The sequence below is a fragment of the Desmodus rotundus genome, chromosome 12 (genome assembly GCF_022682495.2).
Source record: "Desmodus rotundus isolate HL8 chromosome 12, HLdesRot8A.1, whole genome shotgun sequence".
NCBI lineage: Eukaryota > Metazoa > Chordata > Mammalia > Chiroptera > Phyllostomidae > Desmodus > Desmodus rotundus.
The window spans coordinates 5607259-5619721 of record NC_071398.1 but is presented as its reverse complement, the minus strand read 5'-3'; the positions used below and the strand labels follow the sequence as shown (position 1 = coordinate 5619721).

At 32.9% G+C, this 12463-nt stretch overlaps 1 protein-coding gene across 16 annotated transcripts in view; it reads left to right on the top strand.

Moving 5' to 3' along the window:
• Positions 1–12463, top strand: part of CHD9 (chromodomain helicase DNA binding protein 9) — a 116442-nt gene that overhangs the window by 27233 nt on the left and 76746 nt on the right. For 10 of the 16 annotated variants that reach the window (XM_053915964.2, XM_053915963.1, XM_053915960.1 and 7 more), the window contains exon 3: positions 7358–7689. In XM_053915964.2, the coding sequence (XP_053771939.1) occupies positions 7358–7689 (332 nt within the window). Of the gene's footprint in view, positions 1–6113; positions 6197–6230; positions 6559–7357; positions 7690–12463 lie in introns of those variants that run through there. The other 6 variants (XM_071219732.1, XM_071219733.1, XM_071219731.1 and 3 more) reach the window with 3 other exon arrangements.

Below are 12463 nucleotides of genomic sequence, written 5' to 3'. Positions count from 1 at the left end.
TCTGTTTCATATGGTAGCTCCTCTTTATCCGTAGTTTCACTTTCTACAGTTTCAGTTACCTGCAGTCAACCTTGGTCCAAAAACATTAAATAGGAAACTCCAGAAATAAGGTCTGTGTTTTGCCATGTATAAGCATTTTTGCCCAAATATTTGAGGGAAAAATGAGGGTATGCATTATACATGGGTAGCACTAATTCCATACCTATATAAATATTTATAATTCTTTTGTTCTTATGAGTTAGAAGTGTAACTCTAGGAAGTAATAATGATATCCATATGAAAAACCCTGGCATATGATCATTTGTTTTGTTTCTAAATATAAAGAAATAAATAATTGCATTAACAAATTAAAATGAAAGATTTTTTCCCCGAAAGTTTGGGCCCAAAACATGGGTGCGCATTATACATGGCAGAGTCCGGCCCATAGTCCGTAAGTTTCAAATTGCGCACCATTTAGAGTAGTACCGTCAGATCTCTCTCAGGCTCACTTGGTCCCACCTGGAACGTGCATCATCCTTTGTTCAGCAAAGGTGAAACCCAAGTAAATGACAAGCTGGGATTAGAACCAGGGCTGGCTGACTCCAAAGCCCATTTCCTTAATCACACCATCATTATGTTGCGAATAGCTTTTAGTGCCATGGGTAATTTAGGGACTGATGAATTCAGTGTATTTAGTGTTGTCAGTCAGTAGTGAACTTGGGTTAGGTTTTGTGATTTTTTTAAAAATTTTTATTGTTACTCAATTACAGTTGTATGCCTTTTCTCCCCATCCCTCCACCCCACTCCAGGTTTTGTGATTTTAAAAATATACTTTTGCTTGGACTCAAAAGATGAACTTTTGAACAATAGAGCATTGAAAAAGCCACACAAACCAATATAAAATAGACAGTTAAATATTTCATATTTTTATATCATGTATGGCCTTTTTATAAATAATTTGTCATTATGTATTCAGATATGTTTCTTGAAATCACTTAGCAACCTTAAATCTAAAAATCTGATCCTGTTACTTCTCTATATGTAATCATTTATTGATTCCCTAATTCCTTCAGTGTGAAGTCCAGATATCTTAGCATGACTTATGACACTTGATAATCTAACCCATTGCCTTTCAGTCTTTATTGGTTGTCATTCTTCCAGTGTGCATCTAGTTTTCTTGTCATGCTAAGCATCACTTCCTCTGTAAATATTTCACTTTATGTATCTAATACACAATAACGTTGTATTTAAACAATTGCAAAATTAGTTTGTCACCTAAAAATAACAATAATTCCTTCATAATCAAATATCCAGTCAAAATTAAAACTTCCTTAGTAGTTTAATAAATGTATTTTTACAGTTAATTTGTTCAGGTCAATATCAAAAGAAGGGCCAGATATTACAAATTGATTGGTGTTTTAAGTGTTCCTCTTTTTTCTCCCATTTTCTCTTAAGTCACTTAAGACATTTAGTCTTTAGTCTTAAGTCTCTTTAAATCTGTAGTTCCCCTTCTTTGTTTTGTTTCTTAAAATTTTTTTGCTAAAGAAACTAAGTCATTTGTAGAGTTTCCCACGTTCTGGATGTTGTGGATTACATTCCCATGGTATCTTCCAACAAGTCCTTTTCTCTGTTTCCTGTACGTCATATAATAAATTTTTATTTTTAAAAATATAGAACCTTTATGAATGTCTATTATTTGCCTGAACTGCTCTGTGGGTGATTAAGATAAAGGCAATACTTTTCATAGTAATACATTTTTAATGTAAAATTCAAGATTTATGACACTAAAAAAATTAAGGTCCTAGTTATCTACAAGTAGAAACCTGAGTCCTGCACCCGTCACAAGGTGAAAGTAAGCCTTTTATTGTGAGCATGGGAGTTTACAGATGTGAAGAAAGTGAAGTAAAATAATCGTTTCATTTTCATCGAAGACTGTGAAAGCAAATCTAAGGGTGAAGCTCAGAAGACTGGCAGATTATAATATGCTCTTGGATCAATTTTTGCCCCTTTTTTTCTTTAAAAGCAAGTCTTTGTTGGTAGCTTGTGGGGAAAAAAATTATGTGCAATAAATAAAAACCAAAAGAAATCACCACACTAATGCTTCATACAATCCTGAAATTAAGTACAAATTTATTATTTTTGGAAGGTTGGTTTAATAAGAATTTTTAAGTAGGTAATTATTATGATTCTTCTTGAGGAGATTAAAAACTAGCCCACTGGCTTACTATAAACAATTTAAAGGAACTAAAATGCCTTATAAGTTAGCTTTCTAATATCAAATTACAATGAGATACTTTGCTTTTGATTGCAGAGTTTAACCCTTTCCTTTTACCATTCTTTCTTGATACTCATCTTATACATTCTGGTAGTTTCTTTTTGTTTTCCATCATTATCTCGTCTTCATCTGCTAGCTCCTGAAACTTGGTGTTTTGGGGTTTCACTAGTGGTTCTTTCTGTTACTTCCTCCACATTGTGTGCTCAAGGCATGCCGTTTCTATTCTGTTTTCTATTCTCTTCCAATGGAACCTCCATCTACTCGGTCCCAGGCCTGAATTGAAGCCCATGAGTCCTGTCTCCTGAGAAAGGTTGGAAGATTGTTTAGCTACAATGCAGTTTAATCTATGTTGTTGAAAATTCCTTGTTCCATGTTTTATTCTTACTAAGGAATTATATCTGTTTTGTTATTTGAGACCTTTTATTCCTTAATATTGTGTATTTTTTTCCCCCAATACAGGCACCTAGTCTCTGTAGTGGTTGTGATCATTCTCCCCTTTGTTTTGGAAGTTTATAATTTCCACTTAAGTCCACACACTGGTGATTCAATAATTTTAAGTATTTTTATAAAAGTATTTAAAATAGATGGATTCCCTAATGTGCGTGGGTGGGGGTAGCGTGTGGGAAAATTATTTCACCAAGAAGGAAGAGAATTGAGTCCCCATTCTGATTTTAACAACTTTAATTTCTTGCCAGAATTTCTTTGCCCCCTTCTCTCATGAAGGGAAAAAGGAAATATGAAAACTTTCTAATTTTGTAAGAGTTAAACATTTATAAGGCCTAGATGCCGTCCTTTTTCATTCTGTTCTGTTTCACTTTTTCTTTTCTTTTAATTTTCTTGTTTGTCTTTTAAACAAAACAAAAATTTATTTTTAGATAGACGGGAAGGGAGAGAGGAAGAGAGGGAAAGAAACATCAATGTGCTGTGGCCTCGCGTGTGCCCTGCACCGGGGATCCCAGGCCTGTGCCCTGACTGGGAATCCAACCAGTGACGCTTTGGTTTGCAGGCTGGCACTCAACCCACTGAGCCACACCAGCCAAGTACTGTTTCACTTTTTAATGCTGGTCTGGATCCACTAAATGTATGTCATGTCTTGCTGTTAGATCATGACCTGTGGTTTCAAGACACTCATACCATAAATCCTTGAGTTTCCTCGGTATTGAAATATGTCCAGGTCTTCCATATATTCCTCATGGTGGCTATTAAAATAATTAATACATTACATGATACCATCTTTACATTTTGCTGTAATTTTTTTCTTAGAAATTTTGGGCATGATATTAATATGTGCTTTTGCCGCCTTTTGTATTTTTTTCTTATTTAGCATATAGGTTCTTTGGGACCAAGGCCTTTCCTTTATTTTTCATTTTTAAAAAACTGATATTTTGAGACTGACAAACTTACAGAAAAATCAAAAGTGAAATAAAAGAAATTCTCTCACTTTGTAAAAAATTGGAGAGTAGAGTGTAAGGCTGACGGTCCATCATCCCCAAAGACATTCATATATATTTTCTATGGATAAGGGAGAGTATTTCACTACATAACTACGACGTAATCATAACAAGTGGGAAATTCAGCCGGACTGTTGTGCCTGAGAGGAGGAAAACAAAACTAAACACAACTGAGAAGCTTTGACAGAATTTGAGGAGTGCTTATATAGGGGGGAAAAGAGAAAGAAATTAACATTGAAAAAACCTTTTTCTATGTCATATGTATGTATGAATTGGGAAATGATCTACATTTAAAATGTCTAGTTACTTAACTCCTCATTGTTGATGTTCTGTGGAAACATAGTTTTAAAATATTGTGTTTTAGTGGAAGAAATATTTGATCGTAGATTATTGTCTGTTGTTAAGATTTAATGTTAAATAATTAGGATTTTGAGTCAACTGATAGAATCTATTGGAAAGCCTTACAGAAGTGAGATATTTCAGAAATCGTCCTACATTCTGTGGATAGTGTCCATGACTTAAAGGTTATGAATGAGAACAGCACAAAAATCCATGTCTTATATTCCTGCCCTGACCTCTCTGAGGTTCCAGTCCCAAATTCCCAGTTACTAGAGCTCTCCATTTCAAACTCAGAGTGAAAAGAATTAAACTTGTCGTGCACACATACGCACCCTTTGTCAACTAGATTTCCTATTTCTTTTGCCTTCTATGCTGATACTTATTCTAGAAACCAAATATTGACTCTTCCTTTTCTTCAGCCATACCCCTCCATATCTAGTTGATTTCTACATCTTGGAAAGGGAAGATTCATAAATTTCATCCGAGCTTTATTGCTAGTATCTCTGCAATTTTGAGAAAGTCAGTTACTTTCTTTTTTGTTCAAATTAATCCTTGTAAATTATGGTGCTTGAACCAAATATGATATAATGTTTAAGAGCATGCTTTCCATAATGAGGCTCTCTGCCTATTTTTTTTCCTCATTTGAGGATGTGTTCATTGATTTTTTTAGAGAGAGGGGAAGAGAGAGAGAGAGACACACACAGAAAAACAGAAACATTGATGTGAGACAGAAACATTAATTGGTGGCCTCCTGCACAAGCCCCAGATGGGGATCAAACCCGAAACCTAGGCATGTGCCCTTAGGCAACTTAGGTGTACCAGACAAAGCTCCAACCCACTGAGACCACCAGCCAGGGCATGTTACTCTGTTTTTGGATCTTTGATGCCTAAAAAGAAAGAAATATTTAAAGGATTCTTTGATAAGAGGTATCAGATGACTTGCCAAGGCCAAATGAAAAAATAGTATTAATAAAAGAGGTAAACTTAAATTATGAAGCAATGAAAATTATGTTTTGGCAATTTAAGGGCACTGCTTACTAAGTTAATCTCATTTTTATGGAAGAAAAAGCTGTGGACTTGCTACTTATTTATTTTTAGCAAGGAACTAAAACTAAAATTTTATCTGAAAAATTCAGTAGTTCAATTAAAATAAGAATGTGAGGAGAAAGGTCAGAAAGATTTTATGAGATTTGTATTTTAGTAAAATTAATTAATGTAGTCAAGTTTAAGGAAAATTTTAAGCATAGATAGTAATTCCTTATAGCAGCTCTCATGTATTCATTTAAAAATTCTTTCAGAATTTAAATGAAAATAGTTTAATTTCTCTATTTTAAAATTAACATTGTTAGCTTATGGTTAGAAGAATCATTAAGAGACCTTATCTAATTTCTTAAAGAGAAGTCACTTGTTTTGTGTTCATTTGCATGACCTGCTCTTTAACCCTTTGCTCACCTTCAGCTATTTTTATATTTTGAATATTTTAGAGTGTCATAGAGAAAAGTGTTCTCTAGTAAAAATTGAGTTGGATTTGGTTTTTTAATACTAATAGCTCTATAAAGCCATTTTACCACCATTTTAGTTTTCAGGTGATTTTTAAAAGTTAGGTTTTTAATGTATATTTTTAAACATTTGGCTGCAGGAAATGGCAGAGTGAGGGTTAACGCGTGCTACATGGAGGGAAGAACAGTCCATTGGGGGTTAAATTGCAGAGTCTAATGGAATAATAACTGGTAGCACCATCTGCTGGCCTACTTCCGCAGAAGGAGTCAGTATTTTTAACGACATCTCTAATATTCATGCTGATGCATTTTGATGCTTTGTGCATTCATTTCTTTCTCTGCTTTGTTGGAATCTGGCTATCTGCTTATAGCTGTTGAGGGAACTCAGCTCTTTATGAGGAGTTTACAGCCTTTTTCATATCTAAATAGGATGAACAGTGGAGATAAACTTGCCAAGGCAGAAATGTGTTGATCAATCACAATGTGTATTTGTGGAGGGTTGTGCATCTCTTGGTTGCAGCTTGCTAAATAGGCCATTTAGGAATCTTCTTTCAATGCTTTTTTCTTGAGCACTGCCTGGGGTGGTGAAAAAGCAGAGGGCAAGCCTTTGTCTGACGCCAAAAATGTCTTCAGTGAAGAGGCCAAGAGGAAGGGTAAGTGAAAGCCTGAATGAGTGGGAGGAGGAGGGGTTCTTTGGGCTAAAAGGCTAATGGGATTGAATAACCTTCCTTATTACTGGCTGCTGCTGCGGGAGTCGTACTGCATCGCCATCTTGAGCTTGTTGCTGTTTTCTCGAGTCTTGGTTATTTGTTATAGCCTGTAGGCCTTAAGGTGGCATTTTAGTGAGCGATTCTAAACCCTCCTTCCTTCCCCAGTGCTGCAGCACTGCTCGGAAACCTTTGATGAGGCAGGTATAGAAAAGATATCCAGTGAAGCACACTGGAATCAGCATGAATATGTGTTTGGAAATTCCTGGTGGTTTTTTCCTTTGCTATATTCAGAGGCATGTTTACGGGTAAGAACATAACAAAACTGTGATCTAAGTATATGTGGATGAATGCGTGTTTGAAAAGGATATTCTTTTAAAAATGCTGTTGATCTGCTTCCTGTGATATTGCTAAAATATTAATAATTTTAACGGAAAACTATAAAACTTGGTTTTTTTTCAGACTTGCTTGAGCAAAATAATTACGATATAGAAAGAAAAAATACATTTAACTCTTTCACGGAAAAACTAAAACTTTCTCTAATTTTAACTGGGAATGTCTGTTTACTAACTAGCTATGTTGCTGCATAGATTGCACATTAAAATGGTTTTAGTGAGTTCAGGTTCTAGTTCTAGTTTCTTGTAAAGCAGAGGCTTTATTATTCTAAAAATCATAATAAACTATAAGGAGTAGTCATTCTATATTAAAATTGCTATTTTAAATGTATTGATGATTTTCAGACTTCTGGAGTGAAGAAGAAAGAAAAGACCTTTTTTTAATTCCAGATATTTACAGGATAAAATTTGAATCATTTGTATTTACAGGGCAAAATTTGAATCAATTAACTAATCAAGAATGCTATGAAAATATCAGTGAATCTATATTATCCTTCTTTAAACTTCATTTTTAAAAGCAGTATTTGAGCTTGTTATTTTATACCTACACTAATTTCTAGACTAGCAAAATGTTTTGATTTTAAATTTGTAACAGTCATATATTTGGTCATATTTTACTTCTTTAAGCCTAATTAAAAATTTTCAGATGTTTATGTTAATTGTTTTTTATGTACTCTGGTATGTTGTATAAATACTGTCTCGGTTTCTCTAGCCTCCATCTTCCAAGAAGAATGATGGTTCTGGGACATATACTAAGTTGCAGAATACCCAGGTGAGGATAATGTCTGAGAAGAAGCAGAGAAAAAAAGTGGAATCAGAAAGCAAGCAAGAAAAAGCCAATCGTATAATATCAGAGGCCATAGCCAAAGCAAAGGAGCGTGGGGAGCGCAATATTCCACGAGTCATGAGCCCTGAAAACTTTCCTAGTGCTTCAGTTGAAGGAAGAGAGGAAAAGAGAGGTCGAAGGATGAAAGCTAAGCCAAAGGACAAAGAGAGCAAAAAAACAAGAACTTGCTCTAAGTTAAAAGAGAAGACAAAAATTGGGTAAGTTTTTTGAATCAAATTTAATTCCTTTGATTTGTGAGTGATGTGTTTACTCCCACTTTGGAGTTTTCAGTTGTTGGATAGTATGTATACTTTGTTTCTTTTTTGAATGAATTAGGTAATATTCCAGGATCTGCTAAATTTTACTATCCTGTGAACATAGCTTTTTTTTTACACTAATATTAGTAAAAGGAATTTAAAAGGAAAATATGTGTGTATATATTGTATATACATATATACACACACATATATAAATAAATAAATAAAACAGAAAAAGAGAAACTAACAAAACCCAACCACCCATATTGCTGTTCCAGTTTCAAATGTACTTTCTTTACAGAACATGCATTACATTTTTTAATAAGATTTTTTAACTGCTTAGTTGTACTCCACTGGGCACCTTATACTTTGGAAACATGAGTTACAATATTTTCTCATAACCTTGGACTAAATGGGATGGCAAGAAAACTAAGACTGTTCTAATCAATGATAAGCAGCCCTTTGCTCCTAGAGTCTTTCTGATTTAATTCATGTGATAAAGAGGCCAGGTGAGGATAATGGTCCAAAAGAATTATAAGGACAGAGAATTGTTCTAGGAGGATACATTAACCCTAGGTATTTTTATTTGACAAATTATCTAATACATTTTCAGAAGATGTAATGTTTTTTGTTCTATACGTATGTTTTTTTGGCATGCAATGGTAAAAATATCCTAAGGCCAGTATAGTTTAGAATTGTTTTTATAAGAATATTTGGTCATTTTGCAAGCTTTGTATGAAATACTAGGTAAAGTATTTACTTTTCTTTTTTCCATACAAGAAAGTACCCAATAAAGAAAGAATTCCCCTATAATGAAAATCTTCATTTGCTTAAGAAGTTATTAATACATTATGTAGATATTAAGAACTAAAACAGTTTTATAAAAGAAATTAATTCTCAGCATTTTAAATACAACCACTAAACTGAATTATATTGTTAGGTCCTGATGCCTTTCAGTCTAAACCATTAAACAACATGGTCTCTCTTGCAATAATAGAGCAATAATTAATATTATTGATTTTATATTTTATTTGTAGACAGCTAAAATAAAATTTGAAAGATAACTTTCTACTTTTATATTTAAAGGTTTTGTTATGAAAACATCTTATTTTTCCAATATTATGTCTAATTTTAATTTATGAAACCCCATATTTAATCTTTTAATGTATTGAAAGTTAACATAATTAAAGTCAGAGATATAGACAAAGTAGTACTTTTAAAAGGGTGTTTAAAAATAACACATAAAACAAGAGGAAATTTGTTGGTAAACTTGAAAAGTTATAGCAAGTTGTGGGAGTTGGGAAGATAGCTAGAGACAAAAGATAGCAGGAGTGAATTGGGTTCAAGAAAAAAAAATCACTGTACATAAGGGAAATTAGAAATGATTAAATTATAGTAGAGAAACATGGATTTTTGAAAGATGTAAATTGATACGGGAAGGAACAGTAATTTATTGCAGTTGAGAATCTGATTCATTCGTGATGTTTGTATTTTTGTTAGAAGTAGATTATTAACAATAAATTATTTTAATATCGCACAGCATTGATCAATTTAGTATTTGTTCCAGAAATAGCATTCTTGAGAAAATAAGGTGATAATTGTACTGGAAAGATACATATTAATGTTACTGATAATATATGTAATATATATAGCAAGATACTGAATAGTTGCTAAAAACTATTGTTTGAGAGTATAGGACTTTCTGATAGAGGACTTCATAAATTGTAGGCAGGTAAGTAAAATTAAAGCTTGCCTACATATTGTTATTAAGCTGTTAGAATAAAATAATTCCTTGATCATCTTTTTCAGACAAAGGTTATTATCATTTTGGAGGAAAATGTATACTTGGAAATGAAATTCATACACAATCTAGAGTAGCTACATTAGTTGAAATATTTTGTCTGTGCTTTCCAATAAGCCACATTTTAAATTTTGAATTGGCCAAGTGTTTAATTTTTGTGCGAAGAGTACTCATTTAAATAGCTTAGTTGTATCATTTTAATTAATAGCATTTTGTGATGTAGTAAACATTTTGTCATAAAATTTTGGATGAATTGGGCTCTTGCTAATCTCAAATGATTGGTATCAGGTAAAATTGAAGGGAATATATTCTGGAACTTAACCATCAATAATAATGTGAAACATAAATTTTAAAAGTGACTAAATTTATTCACAGTAAATTATGGTTGATACATAGTCAGAGTTGGGGTTTATTTGACCCATATATTTGATTTGATGTGCTCTGGGAAGACTGGTCTGAAGAAAACCAGTACTGCCTCTGTCACTTAGAGATTAATGTCTTAACCGTACAGGGAGTCGAGCGCTCTTTTCAGAGCACTCTGGTGTAGTCTCATTTAATCGTCACAGCAGTTCTGTGAGTTAGGTTGGGCATGCAGTACGATATTGTGGTTAAATTCTTCGACTTTGGAGCCAGTTCCATTTGTTCAAATTCCAGTTTTGTTGCTTACAAGAATTGTGACCCTGGACAAAATACTTTACCTCCTTAACCTTTAGTTTTTTGTACATGAAAATGGGGATAATGATAATATTTGCCTTGTAGTATTATTTTGAGGATAAAATGATTTAATAACATTTAAAGCAAACAGAACAGTACCTGTAATGTATTTAATAAATGTTAGCTATTGTTATTTTCTGAAAACATATATAGCATGTAGCTATTTAAGGAAAAACCCAGGGCCAGGAGCCATGCCCCTTCTTCTAGCCTAAACTCTCACTTAGCTGCCTAGGTTCTCTTCATTAAAGCTCTGTTCCTAAATAACATTAGTTTAAAAAAATCAGACAAACAAAAATAGTTGTTACTTGTCAAGAGGGATAGTAAGTTAACTTTTTTTTTTTAAGATTTATTTTTAGAGAGAGGGGAAGGGAGGAAGAAAGAGAGGGAGAGAAACATCATGTGAGAGAGAAACATTGATCCCTTGTTTCTCAAATGTGCCATAACTGGGATGGAACCCACAACACAGGCATGTGCCCTGACCGGGTATCCAGCTGGCGACCTTTCGCCTTGCAGGATGATGCCCAGCCAACTGAGCCACACCAGTCAGGACAATAGGTTAACTTATAATGGCTCTTTTTCATATGAGATTGCCTGTGTTTGTCAGGTTAGCTGGAGTAGCATTTAGGACAGGTAAATTTTGTTTGAAATATACCTGGAGTTTGAAAGGATTGCCCGTGGTTATGTGGAAGGGTGTGGGTTGAAGTAGAAGTGGCAGGTGGAAAATAAAGAGGTAGGATAGGAAACAACTCTTTTCTACTTTAATGTTTTCATGATCTGGGCAGCCAGGTTCTTATAAGCTGCCTTTCAAGTGGAATAGGAGGAATTTATTAAGTAATGGTAGGTACATAATAGATGCTCCATGAACAGAATGGAATGAATTTTATGGAATGAATGCATGAATAAAGGAATGGAAGTTTAAATATTAAAAGATAACAAATGTTTGAATTTGATTTGTTAAATCATAAACAGAAATGCCAAGCTAATCCTTCATGAAGCCACAGAGACATAACTATGGTTTAGTAATAGTAGAAAGTTAAATTCTGAAAAAACATTTATTCCAAGAGTTCCAGTAGAATTGTCTTAAGGCTCTATTCAGTTTTAGATTATGTAATAGAATATTACATGATGAAACATTTTTAAGTAGATGGTTTATAACTTTGACAGTTAAATATGTTTCCATGTTGTCAGTTAGAATTTACTTCTTTGTGTTATAAGATTATCAGACATAGGTGGAATACTTTTGATACTTAATGTTCTTGAGTCCCCATAAATTTAATCAGTAATAATCCTTCATGATTAACAATTCTGTGAATTTATTGATAATTATTATATTTGTTATAGGAATGCTAGTGATCAGGTGCTAGCAGTAGCTTTTAAAGCAGAAACATCTAAATTAGGAAATACTTATCAAACTCAAGTAGAAATTAAGGATGTCATATTATAAAGAAAAACAGTAAAACATTGAATAATCTCAAAATTATATTGTACCCTTTCTTGCTATAGTCTTTTTGAACCAAGAGGGAAGAAGGAAGATAACATTTGTTAATTAGCTACCATCATACATATACATATATCTATGTGTGTGTTTCTTAAATGAAACTAACATGTATGTTCACATGCATGTCTATAGAGGGGCATTTAGTCTAAGTAAAATATAAGAGGAAAATAATGTAAATAAATAAAATCTGAGGGAAAAATAAGATGAATTCAGAAATTGGAAATTATTGCTTTATAGTTCATGTTAATAGAGTGATAAATGAGATCCTGATTGCAAGTGCTCAGGATGACAGGAATTTAGTATCTGTTAGGATAAACTGTAAATGTAGTAATTATTTAATTATTTCTTGGTATATGATAAAGCACTTTGAAAAATGTATGTATGAATTTGCTATGTATTTTTAATTATTAATAATATGCCATTAGGAGTCTGTATAAGTTCTATAATTTTTAAATTCCCAGCAGATAAAATGTTTCATTGATTTCATTCCTAACATTTAAACCTAAACTCAGTGAAAATCTGAAACAGAGGAGAGGAGGGAATAAGGTGACTAAATGGTAATGGAAAAAATAATAATACAGATTATATATTTTAAAAATAAAGAAAATCTGAAACATTCATCTACAGAAAGTATTGACACATACATTATTAATATAAATTTAATTAAGATTTATAGTTCCATTTTTAAGATGTATACCTTTACATAAATTGTATTTGTAAGA